The 19,354-nt window shown below is 55.0% G+C and overlaps 1 protein-coding gene and 1 pseudogene across 8 annotated transcripts; one reads left to right on the top strand and one right to left on the bottom strand.

The window, feature by feature from the left end:
• Positions 1–396: 396 nt before the first annotated feature.
• LOC744294 (small ribosomal subunit protein uS9-like) lies at positions 397–971 on the bottom strand (annotated as a pseudogene).
• Positions 972–8,379: 7,408 nt separating this feature from the next.
• On the top strand, positions 8,380–19,299 carry KLC3 (kinesin light chain 3). 8 transcript variants are annotated; one of them, XM_063801900.1, is made up of 14 exons: positions 8,476–8,578; positions 11,992–12,093; positions 13,280–13,545; positions 14,291–14,521; positions 15,215–15,284; positions 15,717–15,936; positions 16,418–16,505; positions 16,592–16,693; positions 17,201–17,374; positions 18,139–18,229; positions 18,306–18,343; positions 18,433–18,539; positions 18,736–18,799; positions 19,062–19,299. In XM_063801900.1, exons 3-14 carry the CDS (start codon positions 13,288–13,290, stop codon positions 19,131–19,133), a joined length of 1,515 nt encoding a protein of 504 aa, XP_063657970.1. In that variant the 5' UTR covers positions 8,476–8,578; positions 11,992–12,093; positions 13,280–13,287; the 3' UTR covers positions 19,134–19,299. The 8 variants fall into 8 exon arrangements, with proteins under 8 accessions (XP_524303.3, XP_063657970.1, XP_063657969.1 ...); XM_063801899.1 differs by lacking the exon at positions 8,476–8,578 and adding an exon at positions 8,847–8,884; XM_063801901.1 differs by lacking the exon at positions 8,476–8,578 and adding an exon at positions 8,854–8,884 and having other exon boundaries at positions 11,974–12,093.
• Positions 19,300–19,354: the final 55 nt, after the last annotated feature.

Below are 19,354 nucleotides of genomic sequence, written 5' to 3' on the forward strand. Positions count from 1 at the left end.
CGGGTTCACGCCATTCTCCTGCCTCAGCCTCCCGAGTAGCTGGGACTACAGGCGCCCGCCACCACGCCCGGCTAATTTTTTGTATTTTTAGTAGAGACGGGGTTTCACTGCATTAGCCAGGATGGTCTCCATCCCCTGACCTCGTGATCCGCCCGCCTCGGCTTCCCAAAGTGCTGGGATTACAGGCATGAGCCACCGTGCCCGGCCTAATAACTTTTTTTGTTTTCTTTTTTTGACTCACTCTGAGGCCCAGGCTGGAGTGCGGTGGTGCGATCTTGGCGCACTGCCATTTCCACCTCCCAGGTTCAAGCGTTTCTCCTGCCTCAGCCTCCGGAGTAGCTGGGTTACAGGTGTGTACCACCACACCCAGCTTATTTTTTTTTCTTGAAATTTTAAAATCCCTCAAAAACGTTATTATACAGGTGAATTTTGATCGTCATGATGGGCTTATTGGTAGGATTTCTGGTAACAAGCACGGGCACCAGGGCCTCCAAACTTTTTGGACTCAGAGCGACGGGGATCAGCTACCAGCAGGGTCTGGTCATACTGGATGAGGATGACTTTGATCTCCTTCTTGGAAGACTCATCCACATATTTCTGGTAATAGGCCACCAGGGCTCTGGAGATGGACTGACAGCATAAATCTAGGCCACGTGACCACTACCCTTCACAGGGACATGGATGTCCACACCAGCAAATGGCTCCTTGCTGAGACCGAGAAAGAGAACTGGCTCCAGCAGCTTCTATTGTAGTGTGTGCAGCTTGATCATCTCCAGGAGCCGCCCATTCACCTTGATGAGGCCATCGCCGCGTTTGCAGTCCACCACAGCTGTGGCTGTTTTCTTGCCACCGAAGACCTGCACAGATTGCAGCTGGCCCTCGGACCGCATGGCTGCGAGCGTGAACTAGAGACCCTCACCACGTGGCGCTGCAATCAGAAAAAAAAAGCTAATTTTTTTTTTTTTTGAGAGGGAGTTTCGCCCTTGTTGCCCAGGCCGGAGTGCAATGGCGTGATCTCGGCTCACTGCAACCTCCGCCTCCCCGGTTCAAGTGATTCTCCAGCCTCAGCCTCCTGAGTAGCTGGGATTACAGGCGTCTGCCACCATACCCGGCTAATTTTTGTATTTTTAGTAGAGACGGGGTTTCACCACGTTGGCCAGGCTGGTCTCAAACTCCTGACCTCAGGTGATCCACCCACCTCGGTCTCCCAAAGTGCCAGGATTACAGGCATGAGCCACTGCACCTGGCCATTTTATTTTTATTTTTTTACATTTTATTTTTGGTTCATGGTTTTTTACATTTTATTTTGGTACATTTTTATTTTGGAGACAGGTTCTCACCTCTTGCCCCACTCTTTTTCACCCAAGCTGGAATACAGTGGTGCCATCATAGCTCACTGCAACCTTGACCTCTGGGGCTCCCACCTCAACCTCCCGAGCAGCTGGAACTACAGGTGTGCACCACCACACTTGGCTCATTTTAACTTTTTTTTTTTTGTGGAGATGGGGATCTTGCTATATTACCCAGGCTGGTCTCAAACTCCTGGTCTCAAGCAATCCTCCTGCCTTGGCCTCTCAAAGTGCTGGGATTACAGGTGTGAGCCACCATGCCTGGTCAATAGCTCTAAAATGGATGTGGGGTTGGCTGAGAGTTGGCCAATCCAGGCCGGGCTCGGATGGGAAGTTCTGCTTCATATGGGAACCTTGTGGAGTGCAGGCTGAGGGGAGAGGAAGCTCTCAGGGGAAGCCCGTCTCATGGCGATGCTGAGATGCAAAAAGAAATGTTCAAGGTCTCTTGAGACCTAAGCTCAGAACTGACACGACTGTCACTTGTGCCCCTCTGCTATTGGCCAAAGCAAGTCACATGGCCACACCCAAAGTTCAAGGCCCATCATTTTGTCGTCCTCCACAGGTAAGGATTATATCAGGTGTGCTTTTCTTAAATGGGCCCACACACTCGTACATCCACACACGATCATATTCATGGAATATCTCTGGAAGTATATTGGAAACGGTCATCAGATTTACTTGTGCGAAGGGTGTCCGGGGATCAGGGAGAGAGAATGCTTACTTTCACTCTGTGGTCTTTTATTCTCTATGTCTATGAACGTTTTTTCTGACTGCATTCCTTTTTTTTTTTTTTTTTTTGAGATGGAGTCTCACTCTTTCGCCCAGGCTGGAGGGCAGTGGTGCGATCTTGACTCACTGGAACCTCTGCCTCCCGGGTTCAAGTGATTCTCCTGCCTCAGCCACCCGAGTAGCTGGGACTACTAGCACGTGCCACCATGCCCGGCTAATTTTTTGTGTGCCTTTTTTTTTTTTTTTTTTTTTTTGAGATGGAGTCTTGCTCTGTCCCCCAGGCTGGAGTGCAGTGGCGTGATCTCGGCTCACTGCAATCTCCACCTTCCGGGTTCATGCCATTCTCCTGCCTCAGCCTCCCGAGTAGCTGGGGCTACAGGCGCCTGCCACTGCACCCAGCTAATTTTTTGTATTTTTAGTAGAGACGAGGTTTCACCGTGGTCTCGATCTCCTGACCTCGTGATCCGCCGGCCTCGGCCTCCCAAAGTGCTGGGATTACAGGCCTGAGCCACCACGCCCGGCCTTTGTGTGCATTTTTAGTAGAGATGGGGTTTCACCATGTTGGCCGGGCTGGTCTCAAACTCCTGACCTCAAGTGATCCACCTGCCTTGGCCTCCCAAAGTGCTGGGATGACAGGCGTGAGCCACCACTCCTGGCCATTATTTTTTAAATTAAAAAATAATGGCCAGAAGGTGAAAACAGAAAAGCTCCCACCCTGTGTACCCATTTTCCTGACGTGGCAAACTAAGGCCTTAAGGGATAGGGTGGAGTATTTGTTGGATATGCAAGCAATTTCTCCTCTCTGAGCCTCAGTTTCCTTTTTTATTTATTTTTTGAGACAGGCTGTCACTCTGTCACCCAGGCTGGAGTGCAGTGGTATGATAATAGCTCACTGCAGGCTCAGACTCCTGGGCTCAAGCAATCCCCCTGCTTCAGCCTCCTGAGTTGCTGAGACCACGTGTGACACATCACACATGGCTAATTTTTTTTAAAATATTTTTTTGGCAGGTGGGTGATGCCTGTAATTCCAGCACTTTGGGAGGCCAAGGCAGGCAGATCATTTAAGGTCAGGAGTTGGAGACCAGCCTAACCAACATGGTGAAACCCTGTCTATACTAAAAATACACAAAAATTAGCCAGGGGTGGTGGCGCATGTCTGTAGTCCCAGCTACTCAGGAGGCTGCGGCAGGAGAATTGCTTAAACCCGGGAGGCGGAGGTTGCAGTGAGCTGATATCGTGCCACTGCATTCCAGCCTGGGCGACAGAGCAAGACTCCATCTCAAAAAAATAAACAGGCTGGGCCCGGTGGCTCACGCCCATAATCCCAGCAGTTTGGGGGGCTGAGGTGGGCAGATCACTTGAGGTCAGGAGTTTGAGACCAGCCTGGCCAACATGGTGAAACCCCATGTCTACTAAAAATACAAAAAAAATTAGCCAGGTGTGGTTCCTGTAATCCTAGCTACTCAGGTGGCTGAGGCAGGAGAATTGCTTTAGCCCAGGACACGGAGGTTACAGTGAGCCAAGATCACGCCACTGCACTCCAGCCTGGGCGACAGAGTAAGACTCTATCTCAAAAAAAATAAATAAATAAAATTTTTTTTTGTAGAGATAGGTTCACCCTACGTCCCCCAAGTTGGTCTCAAACTCCTAGGCTCCAGCAATCCTCCTGCCTCGGCCTCCTGAAGCCCTGGGATTACAGGTATGAGTTACCACATCCGGCCAGTTTCCTCTTTTTTAGGTGGGGCTGGTAATAGTGCCTACCTTGGGGGGTCAGCTACAAAGATTCTGGGGCTCTGCTACTCCTTGGCTGTGTGACCTAAGACAAGTTACTCAGCCTCTCTGTGCCTCATGTTTTTCACCTGTGGAATGGAGTGAATCATCGCAGCTGGTGTGAAGATTAACAATTTGTGTACAGGAGTTGGCACAGGGCCAGTCTGGGGTAAGAACTCAAACATCAGCCATTGTTGGCGTTGTGCAAAAGTACTTGGAACAGGGCTGGCCTAAAGGAAGGTTTTCCTGGCCAGGTGTGGTGGCTCATGCCTGTAATCCCAGCACTTTGGGAGGCCGAGGCAGGCAGATCACGAGGTCAGGAGATCAAGACCATTCTGGCTAACATGGTGAAACCCCGTCTCTACTAAAAATACAAAAATTAGCTGGGCATGGCGGCACGCGCCTATAGTCCCAGCTACTCCGGAGGCTGAGGCAGGAGAATTGTATGAACCTGGGAGGCGGAAGTTGTAGTGGGCCGAGATTGTGCCACTGCACTCCAGCCGGGGAGAAAGAGCATGACTCCGTCTCAAAAAAAGAAAAACAACAGCAGCGACAAAAGCAAGAAAGGTTTTCCTTAGTTAACACTTTCTTCTTCTTTCAATCTTTATCTCATTTAAGTCTCACCTCCATGCTGTGTGATGAGTGTGATCATCCCCATTTTACAGACGAGGAGACAGAGGCTCAGCCAGAGATCATTGTTCCCCCGGTTTACATGGACTAGAAATGGCAGGGCCAGGATTTAAACCTAGATCTGCCTGGCTCCCCGCCCGGCTCCATCCCCTGCCCTCCCCCAACACACATAGTATTTACCGGGTGCTACCCTGTTCTAAGCCTTTTCTGGGGGATTATACACTAATCCTCACCACAGCCTTAAAGTAGGGTATCCTGTGAGTCTCGTTTGACAGACTAGAAATCTGAGGTCCAGAGAGGTTACTTCTTGGCTCAGAGGGTCACACAGCTAGCAAATGACCCAGCTGAGATTTGTCCCTGCTGCCTGGCTCCAGTCCCTGCACTGCCTGTGGTAAGCGTGTGGCAGATCCAGATCCAATGTCCAGCGTCGTGAGGCCAAAAAAATGGGGGGCATGGGGAAGGCTCTGCTGCCCCTCGATCCTGTGCTGTTGAAATAGCTGGAGCTAGCACTTTGGAAGGCCGAGGCGGGTAGATCACCTGAGGTCAGGAGTTCGAGACCAGCCTGGCCAACATGGTGAAACCCTGTCTATACTGAAAATATAAAAATTAGCTGGGCATGATGGTGCACACCTGTAATCCCAGCTACTCTGGAGGCTGAGGCAGGAGAATCACTTGAACCTGGGAGATGGAGGTTTCAGTGAGCCGAGATCACGCCATTGCACTCCAGCCTGGGCAACAGAGACAGTCTTTTTTTTTGGGGGGGTGGGGGGGTGGGGATGGAGTTTTGCTCTTGTTGCCCAGGCTGCAGTGCAATGACGCGATCTTGGCTCACTGCAACCTCCGCCTCCCTGGTTCAAGTGATTCTCCTGTCTTAGCCTCCTGACAAGCTGGAATTACAGGCCCATGCCACCAAGCCCGGCTAATTTTTGTAATTTTAGTAGAGACACGGTTTCATCATATTGGTCAGGCTGGTCTCGCCCTCCTGATCTCAGGTGATCCGCCCTCCTAGGCCTCCCAAAGTGCTGGGATTATAGGCATGAGCCACCACTCCTAGTGAGATGCTGTCTTAATTAAAAAAAGAAAGAAAGAAATAGCTGGAGCTTGGCACAGTGGCTCATGCCTGTAATCCCAGGACTTTGGGAGGCCAAGGCACGAGGATCGCTTGAGGTCAGGAGTTCAAGACCAGCCTGGGCAACATAGGGAGACCCCCATCTTTACAAAAAACAACAAAAAGTAGCTGGGTATGGTGGTGCATTTGTAGTCCCAGCTACCTGGGACTTGGGAGGCTGAAGAGGGAGCATTGCTTAAACCCGGGAAATCAAGGCTGCAGTGAGCTATGACTGCCACTGCACTCCAGCCTGGGTGACAGAGTGACTTCTGTATTTTAAAAAAGCTGGAGTAGGCCGGGCATGGTGGCTGACGCCTATAATCCCAGCACTCTGGGAGGCCAAAGCGGGTGGATCACCTGAGGTCAAGAGTTCAAGACCAGCCTGGCCAACATGGGAAACCCCATTTCTAAAAAAATATAAAAATTAGCAAGGCATGATGGCGGGTGCCTGTAATCCCAGCTGCTTGGGAGGCTGGGGCGGGAGAATCGCTTGAACCTGGGAAGCGGAGGTTACACAGTGAGCCAAGATCGTGCCACTGCACTCCAGCCTGGGCAACAGAGCAAGACTGTCTTAAAAAAAAAAAAATGCTGGAGTAGTTAGGATATGAGTTTGAATTTTTATTTCCATGATTCAATCAGCACCTATTCTCCCAAATGCCTTCTCTGCGTTGGGCCTGTGCTAGGTGGCACTGGGGACACAGTGGAGACTGACATGGCCCCTGGCCTCCTCCTCCCTTCTTGGGGCTCATAGTCTAATATGGGACTGACCTGTCTCCCCACACTGATGACCCAGAGTTGGCAGGGCTGGATGTGGGAGCCCAAGAGGCTGGAAACCTGGGAAATAAGAAAGGGCTTCCTGGAGGAGGAAGCATCAGCACTGGGGCTCAGACAACAGGGAAGGAGAGGGCACGTTGGCTGCAATTCGGAGGGAGTGCGGAGCTGTGCCGAGTCTGGGGTTTGGTCCACGGACCAGCAGCGCCCTCTGCTGGAAGCATTTCATAGTGCAGTGACCGGGGTACCGCGCGCATTGAGCCATGTATGTATGTATGCATTTATTTATTTTTGAGATGGAGTTTCGCTCTTGTTGCCCAGGCAGGAGTATAATGGTGTGATCTCGGCTCACTGCAACCTCTGCCTCTGGGGTTCAAGCGATTCGCCTGCCTCAGCCTCCCAAGTAGCTGGGATTACAGGCGTGCGCTACCACACCCGGCTAATTTTGTATTTTTAGTAGAGATAGGGTTTCACCATGTTGGCCAGGCTGGTCTCGAACTCCTGACCTCAAGTGATCCAGTCCCCTCGGCCTCCCAAAGTGCTGGGATTACAGGTGTGAGCCACTGCGCCGTCCTCAAGTTATATTAGAATCGTGTCCTCCCAGCTTTGGCCAGCTTACTATTCTAGGACTTGATTCCTTCATTCAGTCACAATTTATTGAGCACCAACTTTGCATCAGGCTCTTGCTGAAGATAACAGTGCTGACAATATACAGCCCTGCCCTCAGAGCTGACATAGTAGAGGAGAAAAAGGAACCCATAATATACAGTCAGTAGCGAGTATTTACTAAGTACTTTCTATGTGCGAGGCCCTGATAAAAGTACTGTCCTGGCCAGGCGCGGTGGCTCACGCCTGTAATCCCAGCACTTTGGGAGGCCGAGGTGGGCAGATCACCTAAGGTCAGGAGTTCGAGATCAGCCTGGCTAACATGGCGAAACCCCGTCTCTACTAAAAATGGAAAAATTAGCTGGGCATGGTGGCGGGCGCCTGTAATCCCAGCTACTTGGGAGGCTGAGACAGGAGAATGACTTGAACCCAGGAGTTGCAGTGAGCCAAGATAAGATAGCGCCATTGTACTCCAGCCTGGGTAACAGAGCGAGACTGTGTCTCAAAAAAAAAAAAAGTACTGTCCCTGTATTAGTTAACATTCAATTCTCAAAGCCTTAGACTATTTCTATTTTATTGACTAGGGAAACAGGCACAGAAAGGTTAAGTTACTTGCCCAAGGCCTGCACAGCAAGTAAGTGCCGGAATCAAATTTGAACCCTGAGCCCAATTCTTAGATATCACATTCCCTTGCCAATAACATAATATATATTATAAAACATAACATAATGATGTGATATATGTTATATAAAATAACTTTAGGGGCCGGGGGCGGTGGCTCACTCCTGTAATCCCAGAACTTTGGGAGGCCGAGGCGGGAGGATCACTTGAGGTCAGGAGTTTGAGGCCAGCCTGGCTGACCTGGCGAAACCCTGTCTCTACTAGGAATATAAAAAGCAGCCGGGCGTGGTGGCAGACACCTGTAGTCGCAGCTACTCGGGAGACTGAGATGGGAGAATCGCTTGAACTTGGGAGGTGGAGGTTGCAGTGAGCCGAGATCGCGCTACTGCACTCCAGCCTGGGTGACAGAGCGAGACTCCCTCTCAATAAATAAATAAATAAATAAAATAATTTTAGGCCCTGAAAAGTTTTGTGAACAAAATCAAGAGGAGTATGTAATGTTTTGGTGGAAGGGTGCCATTTAGAAGGGGGCAATCAGGGAAGGCCTGCTGGAGGAGGTGGCCTTTGAGAAGAGACCTAAAGACGATGAGATCTGTGGGAAGAGAGATCGAAGCAGGCCACACAACCAAGGAAAAGGCTCTGGGGCAGGCACTGCAAGAAAGCCACCGGTCTGGGATCTAAAGTTTCCAAGGTTTTAGCTTGGCCAAGGCCCCTGCGCTACAATCACCCTGATTCGAGGTGTCCTGGAGGTTACCAGCTCCGCGTGCGAAGTTCTGCCATTCCCGCGGAGCTGGAGCCCCGAGGCTGAACTTCCCACGGGCGGTGGGCGTGGCCGGCTCACCTGCGGGGGCGTGGCTCCCGGCCGCCCCGCCCCTCGGAGGAGCCGCCCGAGGTCCCAGACGCCCGGCGCAGCAGGAGCGGCGGGGCGTGCCTGGCCTGCGGGACGCGACTGATCGCAGTGGGGCGAAGCGGGGCCGGAGCCGCCCGCGGTCAGGTGGGTGCCGGGAGTGGGGCGCGGGACTCTCGGAGAGCCGCGATGATGGGGGGCGGGGGCAAAGGGTGAGGATGGGGCCTGGAGCAACCCTGGGCCCGCTCGCCCTGAGACGGAGAAGGGCCTTGGGGCTCCCGGATGCCCCCTGCCCCGTCCTGGGGCTCTCCGGGATCTGGAGGCCTGGCTGGGGTCGCATGCCCCCCACCCCAGCGCAGGTAAACAGCGAGGACGGGGCGGGGTCTGGGAGGGGGAGGGAGGGGGCCCTTGTGACGGCGGGTGAGCCTGGTGCGCGGGGCTGGGCAGGCCAGGGTAAGTTGGTGCGGCTTGCGGGGCTGGGCCACGATGGGAGTCTCCTGCCTGCCTGTGTGTGTGTGTGTGTGTGTGGCTTTGCGTGTAAGAGAGTGTGTCAGGCTGTGGGTATGAAGGTGAAAGCGACTGTCCTCCGTGTAACCCTATGACGGGACTGTGTGTATGATGTGACACTTTTAGCAATGTGAAAACGTGGGTGACCTCTGACTCGAATGGTGTGTGTGTAGAATTGGATTGCTGGTAGCACTTTATGACCAAGAGCTAGTGCGACTGTAGTCAACTTTCTGCTTGGCCTGATGTGCATGTGTGTGGCTGTCTTCATGGCAGGGAGTGGAACTGGTTGTAGGATTAGGTGTGGTTGTTGACCAAGAGGTTGTGCGGCTGTGGTTGTCTTTCTGCCTGTTGGTGTGTGTGTGTGTGTGTGCGTGCGCGTGGTGGACAGTGTGGCACTGGATCAGTGATAGGTGACTATGATTGACTTTTGATTGTGTGTCACTGTGATGGTGCATGGGGCTGGGCGGAACTGTGTCCAGAAGTGGAGCTGTTTCATGGGACGGTGCGCGTGGAACCTCGGGGTTGGATGAGTGAGGTGTGGAGGTGTGTGAAGCCGTGTGTGTGTGTGTGTGTAGAGAGGAACTAGAGAGTGTGATCGGCATTGATACCGTGGCTGGCAGTGGTGTGCAATGGAGAGTTTGTGGGAGATGGGAGTGGAGATGTGGACATTTAAGTGGGATGCTCCTCCAAGCGGGTGACAGGATGGAAAAGGGGGTACGCGTCAGGGATCAGTGTGTGGGACTGTGCCTATGATTATCAGCTGTGCGGTTGTGCACCCGGGGTTCTGTGTGAGTGTGGGAGCTGCTGTGTGTCTGGGACACAGCCCGAGTGCTGGATGGCTGTGGTTGAGCCGTGTTTGTTGCTGTGGTTGTCAATCTGGCTGTGGAGTGGTGTGTGTAAGGCTGTGTCTGAGGTTATAGAGGGAGGTTTTACATCGGCAAAATTGTGTGAAGAATGGTTGTGGTTGTCAGGATGACTCTTGAACCTGTGTGGTTATGAGTTCAACCATTTATGATGTTTGTGTGTGAGGTGTGAGACTAGGTATGGTGTGATATACACAAGCACACAGATTGGCTGGGTGCAGTGGCTCATACCTGTAATCTCAACACTTTGGGAGGCTGAGGCGGCGGGGATTGCTTGAACCCAGGAATCCTAGACTAGCCTGGGCAATATGGTGATACCCCGTCTCTACAAAAAACAAAAATTAGCTGGGCATAGTTTAGTTTTTTAAAAATTAAAAAAAGGTTGGCTGGGCGCGGTAGCTCACGCCTGTAATCCCAGCACTTTGGGAGGCCAAGGGGGGAGCGGGTGGATCATTTGAGGTCAGGAGTTTGAGACCAGCCCGGCCAACATGGTGAAACCCCGTCTCTAAGAAAAATACAAAAATTAGCCAGGTGTGGTGGCGGGCACCTGTAATCCCAGCTACTTGGGAGGGTGAGGGAGGAGAATCGCTTGAACCTGGGGAGGTGGAGATCGCAGTGAGCCAACATCATGCCATTGCACTCCAGTCTGGGCAACAGAGTGAGACTCAGTCTCAAAAAAATAAAATTAAATTTTTAAAAGGTTGATATATACATCACATATATACACATACATATATCTAGAGAGAGGGAGAGATCAATGACCATCAAGTCTGTGGTGCACAAAACGTACAGGACCCTTACTGTATGTGATCGTGCGTGTACAACACGTGCAAAAACCGCTGGGCTGCTTATGGTGGATGCAGTGGCTTGAGTGAAGTGTGCGAGAACGTGGCATCCCTCCACGCGTATTCACAGCTCTCTGTTCCGACAGTGGAGCTGAATCTGAGTACTTGTGTGTGCATGGCGTGTAAGTGTGGGAGTCCCTGCTGGCCAGGCCTGGAGTGGGAGGGAGAGGAAGTAGGGAAACTGGTGAGGGATCCACAGTGAATCTTGGGAGTGTGTGCATCTGGAGGTGCGTTGGGCACATTGTGGGGAGTTGGCTGCTTGGGAGCCGTGTGAGTTCGGGGGACAGCGAGTGTCATGGTCAAGTGCAAGGAGATGGTCTGAATGTGAATGATTTGGGGAGTGGGAGAGACAGAGTTAGTTTCTGCGTGGGTTGGCTTTTCTTTCTTTTTTTTAAATAATATTATCACTTTTTGACACGGAGTTTTGCTCTTGTCACCCAGGCTGGAGTGCGGTGGCGTGATCTTGGCTCACCGCAACCTCCGCCTCTCAGGTTCAAGCAATTCTCATGCTTCAGCCTCATGAGTAGCTGGGGACTACAGGCGCATACCACCATGCCTGGCTAATTTTGTATTTTTAGTAGAGCTGGGGTTTCACCATGTTGGCCAGGCCAGTCTCAAACTCCTGACCTCAACTGATCCACCCACCTCGGCCTCCCAAAGTGCTGGGATTACAGGCGTGAGCCACCGCGCCCAGGCTTGGTTTTTATTTCTAAGAGAATATACCTGTGTGTTGGGAGTGTATACAGATTGTTTTTGAAAGAATAGTATATGTGTGTGCCTGAGTCAGTGTGTTGTCTTAGGTTGTATTTCTAAAAGGAAAATGTAAATGTTTTTACTGAGTTGTATATTTAATAGGAGAAAGTGAGTGCGTGTTCTAAGAGGAGAATGTATATTATGCTGTCCTTTCTTTTTTTCTTTCTTTTTTGACTGGGTCTTACTCTTTCACCCAGGCTGAGTGCAGTGGCACTATCATGGCTCACTGCAGCTTCAACCTCCTGGGTTCAAGCAATCCTTCTACCTCAGCCTCCAGGTACACCATCACCACACCCGGCTAATTTTTTTATTTTTATTTTTGTAGGGATGGGGTCTCACTATGTTTCCCAGGGTGGTCTTGAACTCCTGGGCTCAAGTGATCCTCCTGCCTCAGCCAAAATCCCAAAGTGCTCGGAGTACAGGTGTGAGCCACCGCACCCGGCCTACATTGTGTTTCTAATGAGGGAGTGTGTGTGTGTGTGTGTGTGTGTGTGTGTGTGTGTGTGTAAGTGTAACTGTATTTCTGGGAGGGTGCGTGTGTGCACCGTGTTTTTTTTTTTTTTTTTAAATGAAGTCTCACTCTGTTGCCCAGGCTGGATTGCAGTGGTGCGACCTTGGCTCACTGCAACCTCCGCCTCCCGGGTTCAAGCAATTCTCCTGCCTCAGCCTCCCAAGTAGCTAGCTGGGACTACAGGTATGCGCCACCACGCTCTGCTAATTTTTTTTTTTTTTTTTTTTTTTTTTAAGTAGAGACAGGGTTTCACCCTGTTGGCCAGGCTGGTCTTGAACTCTTGGCCTCAAGTGATTTGCCCACCTTGGCCTCCCAAAGTGCTGGCATTACAGGCATGAGCCACTACACCTGGCCCCATGTTGTATTGGAGAGAAGGGAGAGTGCGTGTGTGTGTCAAATTGTATTTCGGAGAGGAAAATGTGTATGTTGCATTGTGTCTTTAAGAAGGGAGGGTGCGGGTGTGTGAGGTGTTTCTGAGGAGTGTGTTTGTGTGTCTATGAGGACCCCAGAGGCACCACCAGCTAAGTTTCTGTGACCTTGTCACCCACATATAACCACATGAAGTCCCATAGAGGGGGGCCCCCACCCACTATGAGCTGGGCTTCAGACTCTCAGCTGTCACATGGCCAGTGTGACATCCCTGGACCACACCTATCACACGTGTGTCCCGACAGGCCCTGGGCTGGCTAAGCTTGTCCGATGGAGGAGGGCGGAGCCCCTGTTCCCCCAGGGTCCATCTGTTGCCTGGGAGCCAACACATGGCCCCATCCTCATTCCCCCAAACCTAGAGGCCTCCTGGGCTTCTGGGGGCCCTGGCCCCTCAGCCCTCTCCTCCCACCCCACCCACCCCCAGTGGTCTGACTGGTTCCCAACAAAAACACCCTAAGAATGAGCTCACGCAGAGGCTGCCGCCTCCACACGCCCCGCCTCACTCTGCCGGCAGAGGAGGGTGCCTCTGGTCCCAGGTCACACGGCCAACCGGGAGCTCTGGGCCAGGGGATCCAAGGGCCTTGGGGTGGGGAAGTCTGGCCAGGTGAGCTGAGGGCAGATGGGGGACCCCAGGCTAGCTGTTTGCTTTCTCTTGGTTAATTACACGTAGGATTTGGGAACTGTCCTCAGGGCAGAACCCTGGGTTGGGAGGACAGACGAAGGTAGACAAGACTGTTCCAGATGAGAGCTGGCTGGGATGGGTGTGGAGACTGGGATGGAGAGGGTGTGGAGGCAGAGGGCTGGCCAGGATGGGTGGAGCAGGGAAGAGCCAGGATGGGGAGAAGTTAGGGGTCCTGATGGCCATTATGCGAATAGAGGCTGGGGGCCAACTGACTGGCCCGGGCAATGATTCCCCAAACTCCTCACCATTGCTCCCCAGGAGCAGCAATGTCTGTGCAGGTAGCCGCTCCTGGAAGTGCAGGGCTGGGCCCAGAGCGCCTGAGCCCTGAGGAGCTGGTGCGGCAGACGCGGCAAGTGGTCCAGGGGCTGGAGGCGCTGCGGGCAGAGCACCATGGCCTGTCTGGGCACCTGGCAGAGGCCCTGGCGGGACAGGGCCCGGCAACCGGCTTGGAGATGCTGGAGGAAAAGCAGCAGGTGGTGAGCCACTCGCTGGAGGCCATCGAGCTGGGGCTGGGCGAGGCCCAGGTATGAGGGGGCCAGGTGGGGAGCTGGGGGAAGGTCAGCTGAGGGCGGAGGGAGGGCCAGGTATGAGGGGGACAGGTATGTAGGGGACTGGGAGAGGGGTTCACTATTGCAGAGGGGCACACTTTGGGAGGCCGAGGTGGGCGGATCACTTGAGGTCAGGAGTTCAAGACCAGCCTGGCCAACATGGGAAAACCCCATCTCTACTAAAAATACAAAAAGTAGCTGGGCATGAGGGCTCCTGTAATCCCGGCTACTCAGGAGGCTGAGGCATGAGAATCGCTTGAACCTGGGAGGCGGAGGTTGCAGTGAGTGGAGATCGTGCCATTCCACTCCAGTCTGGGCGACAGAGAGAGACTGTCCCAAAAAACAACAGAAAAAAGTATGGCAGAGAGGCACATCCGCGGCAGGGGGAGGCCTAGGGGAACCAGGCCTGGGAAGGGGAGGCTCCAGGTCAGAGATGGAGTCCCTTGGCAGCTTTAGGGGGTCCTTGTGTGTGACAGGGACCCCTGAACCAGATGGCATTCTTCAGTAAACTGTGGGTCCTAGGGCAAGTTTGGGGGTGAAATCAGAGGGGCCCCTGGGAGCCTCTGAGGGCACTGGGGCCATGTTGGCAGAGTCTCTGCAGAATCTGGGGGTGTCGTGCATAGTAGTGGGGTGCTACGGCCTGACTCGAGGCCTGGGCTGGGTCAGGGGCCGTCTGGCAGGGTAGGAACCAACCTCGACTTGGGACCCCCACCCCGGGCAGGTGCTGCTGGCCCTGTCGGCACATGTGGGTGCACTGGAGGCAGAGAAGCAGCGGCTGCGCTCGCAGGCCCGGCGGCTGGCCCAGGAGAATGTGTGGCTGCGGGAGGAACTGGAGGAGACGCAGCGGCGGCTTCGGGCCAGCGAGGAGTCCGTGGCCCAGCTGGAGGAGGAGAAGCGCCACCTGGAGTTCCTGGGGCAGCTGCGACAGTACGACCCACCGGCGGAGAGCCAGGTGCCACGGGCAGGGCGAGGCGGGGGGTGCTGGGCCCTTCATAGAGCCCCACAGTCCCCCAGACCCTCCTTAGAATCCCACAGTCCCCAAGACCCTTCTTAGAATCCCACAGTCCCCCAGACCCTCCTTAGAATGCCACAGTCCCCAAGACCCTCCTTAGAATGCCACAGTCCCCCAACCCTCCACAGAGCCCCCAGACCCACCAGAACTTCCACAGACACCCCCACTAGCTACTCCACGAAGCCCCCGAGCCTCGCCAGACCCCCAGGGGGCCTCTGACGCTCGTGACCACCACCTCCCTCAAACCTTGAGATAGGCTGGGTGCAGTGGCTCACGCTTGTAATCCCAACACTTTGGGAGGCCGAGGCGAGCAGATCACCTGAGGTCCGGATTTCGAGACCAGCATGACCAACATGGAGAAACCCCGTCTCTACTAAAAATACAAAATTAGCCGGGTGTGGTGGCACATGCCTGTAATCCCAGCTACTCCGGAAGCTGAGGCAGGAGAATGGCTTGAACCCAGGAGGTGGAGGTTGCTGTGAGCCAAGATCGCACCATTGCACTCCAGCCTGTGCAACGAGCGAAACTCCGTCTCAAAAACAAAAAACAAAAAAAACCCTTAGATAGATCCAGGGCCCCAGTCTCTGAAACAAGCCCCCACCACCCCGGCCCCCCACTTTCCTGTCTCTGCAGCAGTCTGAGTCCCCGCCTCGCCGAGACAGCCTGGCCTCCCTGTTCCCCAGCGAGGAGGAGGAGAGGAAAGGTGGGTGTTGGGAGTACATGCCACAGAGGATGGCAGGCCAGGGTGGGGAGGGGGCTCTGAGCTGCAGGACCCCAAAGTCTCTGAGCAGGGGATGGGGAGGTGAGGGCAGGGTGAGGAGGACCCTGAATGTGACAGTGCAGGTGAGGCTGGGAGCCACAAAGACAGGGTAGCCGCTATGAGCCTGGCAGGCCCCGTATTCACATCCCACAGGGCAGGTGGGCTGCCGTGTTTCTGTCCGGAGGCCAGGATGCATCCCACCAGCTGGTTAGATGCTAGTGACTCCTATCTCAGAAGTTAGGGTGGGGGCCCATAGTCCCAGGGGCCAGTTAGGCAGTCCGGCAGTTCTGAGGCAGGTGTCCCCTCATGCGAGGCTGGAGCGGCAGGAGACTTAGGAGGCTTGCAGTGACCCAGAGCCCACCCCGCCCCACCTAGGTCCTGAGGCCGCAGGAGCAGCAGCTGCTCAGCAGGGTGGCTATGAGATCCCTGCCCGCCTTCGGACCCTGCATAACCTTGTGATCCAGTACGCGGGGCAGGGCCGCTATGAGGTGGCGGTGCCTCTGTGCCGCCAGGCCTTGGAGGACCTGGAGCGCAGCTCGGGCCACTGCCACCCTGACGTGGCCACCATGCTCAACATCCTGGCGCTGGTGTACCGGTGAGCACTGCGGCCAGCCATGGCTGGGGGCAGGAACGGCAGGGACCCATTGGGTGCAAGTGGAAGGATCCTGGTGCCCCCTCTGCCACCATGGAGCACCTAGGGAGGTCAGGGGAGGGGACAGCAAGAATGGGAAAGGAAGGGAAGGCTCCTGCTGTGAGAACGGCAAAGAGGGAGTGGGACAGGGATCTGGGGGGGCCACTGAGCCAGGCAGAGAGGAGTCAGAGAGCACGGACACCAGGGACCCCAACAGAGCAGGCAGGAGACCTGGGGTGGCTAGAAGCTTGGCAGAGGTCTGGGGGTACAGGGCCCAGTGTTAGAGAATTGCAAAATATGGAGGGGCCCACAAAAGGCCCCCAAAGTGTGCCACCCATGCTTGGTTCAGCCAGGTTCCCTGGGCCTGTCAGGATTGGCCCAGCCCCTGTGGCTGCAGCTGCCCCAACCCTTGGCTAACCCCCTCCATTCCTGGGGCCCCCCACAGGGACCAGAACAAGTACAAAGAAGCCACAGACCTTCTCCATGATGCCCTGCAGATCCGGGAGCAGACGCTGGGCCCTGAGCACCCCGCGGTGAGTGGGGCCCCAGGGAGACGAAGTGGGGTCAAAGTGGGGCCATACCTGCCCATCCCTGACCTGTGCCTCCCCCAACCCCGCAGGTGGCCGCCACGCTCAACAACTTGGCCGTCCTCTATGGGAAGCGTGGGCGTTACCGGGAGGCAGAGCCCCTGTGCCAGCGCGCTTTGGAGATCCGAGAGAAGGTCCCATCCCCCTCACCCAACCCCGAGGAACCCCTTGTCCCATGTAGCCCTCCCCATGGATCCTGAGCACTTACATCGTGACCCTGACCCTCGGGCCCCTTGCGTTTGGTATTGGGAGACCCCAATTGGAGCCTAGATCACCCAACCCATCACCCTGGACCTTCTGAGATCCCAGTTTGGTCTTGACCCTAACTGACCTCTCGCCTTACCTCACACATCACCCTCCAATTGGGTCCCCCCATAGCCTTTCCAACCCCTCATGGCCACCAGCACAAGCCCAACCCTGACCTACCCATCTCACCCTGTGCCCCACGTTTCTGGACCACCATGACCTCTGACCTTGGTAATCCCGTTAGATGGTATAACTTGTGTCCCCAGCCCCCAACCTCTCAGGTCACTCTCTGCTTTGACCCCGTAATCCCCAACTCATGACCACCATACAGCAGTGATGTCACGTGTCCCACCAATCCTGTATGATCCCTCTGACTTGTGACCCCTGGCCCCCAGGTCCTGGGTGCTGACCACCCAGATGTGGCCAAGCAGCTCAACAACCTGGCCCTGCTGTGCCAGAACCAGGGCAAGTTTGAGGATGTGGAGCGGCACTATGCCCGGGCCCTGAGCATCTATGAGGCACTGGGCGGGCCCCATGACCCCAACGTGGCCAAGACCAAGAACAACCTGGTGAGGCCCCTGGGGCTCAGAGTGGGCCAAGAGTGGAGGGTCCTGCCCTGGGGAGGCACCCATTGGTTGGATACAGGGTGAGCAATGTGAGGGTGGGGGGGCCCCCCAGGCCGGGCCCTTGGAGCAAGTGTCAGACACAGGAGCTGGCTCAGCACAGAACACGGAATCAGGAAACGCGTAAGTCCACGGCAGCCAGAGGACAGCCAGTGAAGGGGAAGCTGGCAGGCACAGATGGCAGCAGCAGACATTTATTGAGTATTGAGCTCACTGTGGCCGGCTCCCCTCTTAGCCCGGTCCCCACATCGCTAGTTCTTACAGCGTCCCTATGAGGTGGGAGCTGTCGCTCCACTTTGCGTGTGGGAAGACTGAGGCACAGAGGCCATGCCACCAGCCCAAAGTACAGCAGACAGGCTCAGAAACAGGAGGCTGCCTGTCCTCCATCCCCAGGGCAGGAAGTAAGGCCGAGCTCCAAACGCACTCTGCCCCAGGGCAAGGCTTTAGGCAGGGGAAGGATATGGCCAGGTCAGCACATTAGAAAGTGGGGCCAGACGTGGTGGCTCACGCTTGTAACCCCAACACTTTGGGAGGCCAAGGCAGGAGGATCACTTGAGGCTAGGAGTTCAAGACCAGCCTGGGCAACATACCAAGACCCTGTCTCTACCAAAAAAAAAAAAAAAAAGCGGGACTGGATGCAGTGTTGGGAACTGGGGTCCGAAAAGTTCCCAGACTACAGCCAAGATCACCCGACACTCCCTTCTCCGCAGGCCTCAGCCTACCTGAAACAGAACAAGTATCAACAAGCGGAAGAGCTGTACAAAGAAATCCTCCACAAGGAGGACCTACCCGCCCCTCTCGGTGAGCCCCTAGCCCGTCTTCCCTCCTGGTGGCTTCTCTATGTCCCCATCTCAGTATCCCCCATCTTTCCCGCTAGGTGCCCCCAACACAGGCACAGCTGGCGATGCAGAACAGGTGAGGATGGGCTGTGCTTCGGCTCCTGGGGTGGGCGTGGGGACTGCATGGGCCTGGGGGACTGAGCAGCATCCCCGGCCCCTCCCCAGGCCCTTCGCCGCAGCAGCTCACTCTCCAAGATCCGTGAGTCTATCAGGCGAGGAAGTGAGAAGCTGGTCTCCCGGCTCCGAGGCGAGGCGGCGGCAGGAGCAGCCGGGTGAGTGTTGATCAGGTCAGCAAAAGAGCCCTGACATCAGCAGAATCCACAGCCCACCCCCATCCTGCTCAAGAACCTTCCATGGCTCCCATCTCCCCTGTGATACACACAGATCAAACCCTGTGCTGGAAAGGTCCCTCGTGGAGGGGAGCCACTCCTGGATTCACTCATTTCCTCCCTGCTGCCCTCTTTGCAGAATGAAGAGAGCCATGTCACTCAACACACTGAACGTGGATGCTCCAAGGGCTCCTGGGACTCAGGTGAGGGGGACATCTGGGTCAAAAATAGAGGGGGCCCTGGGGGTAGGGGCAGAGATGAGGTAAAGGCAGGGCGGTCGGGCCAGTGTTGGAGTCAGCAGGTGGTGGGTTGGTGTCAGAAGAGACCCAGGACAGGAGCAAAGATGGGTTTTACTTGGGGTAGAGGCGAGGGGGTTGGATAGTTGGCTGCCAGGCTGGAGCTGGAGGGTGGACGTAACACTTGCCCCTCACCTCCCCTCCACCCATCCCCTGTGCCTGTCTCCAGTTTCCCAGCTGGCACCTGGACAAGGCCCCTCGGACCCTCAGCGCCAGCACCCAGGACCTGAGCCCCCACTAACGTCCAGTGAACTGCACTGGCCGCAGCTTCTTGGGAACAGTGCAGGAGGGATGGGCTGGTGGGGTGAGAAGGGGTCTATCATCTCCTGGCCCCCCCTTGCCTCTGGGTACCTGGTGGATAGCTGCCTTCTCCTGCGATTAAAGGCTGTGGACGTGACAGTGAGAAATGTCACCTGACAAGACCTTCTAGCACCGCCGCCGCTGGGAGCCAGGCAAGACTCA

Source organism: Pan troglodytes, chromosome 20 (genome assembly GCF_028858775.2).
Source record: "Pan troglodytes isolate AG18354 chromosome 20, NHGRI_mPanTro3-v2.0_pri, whole genome shotgun sequence".
In the NCBI taxonomy this organism is placed as follows: Eukaryota; Metazoa; Chordata; class Mammalia; order Primates; family Hominidae; genus Pan; species Pan troglodytes.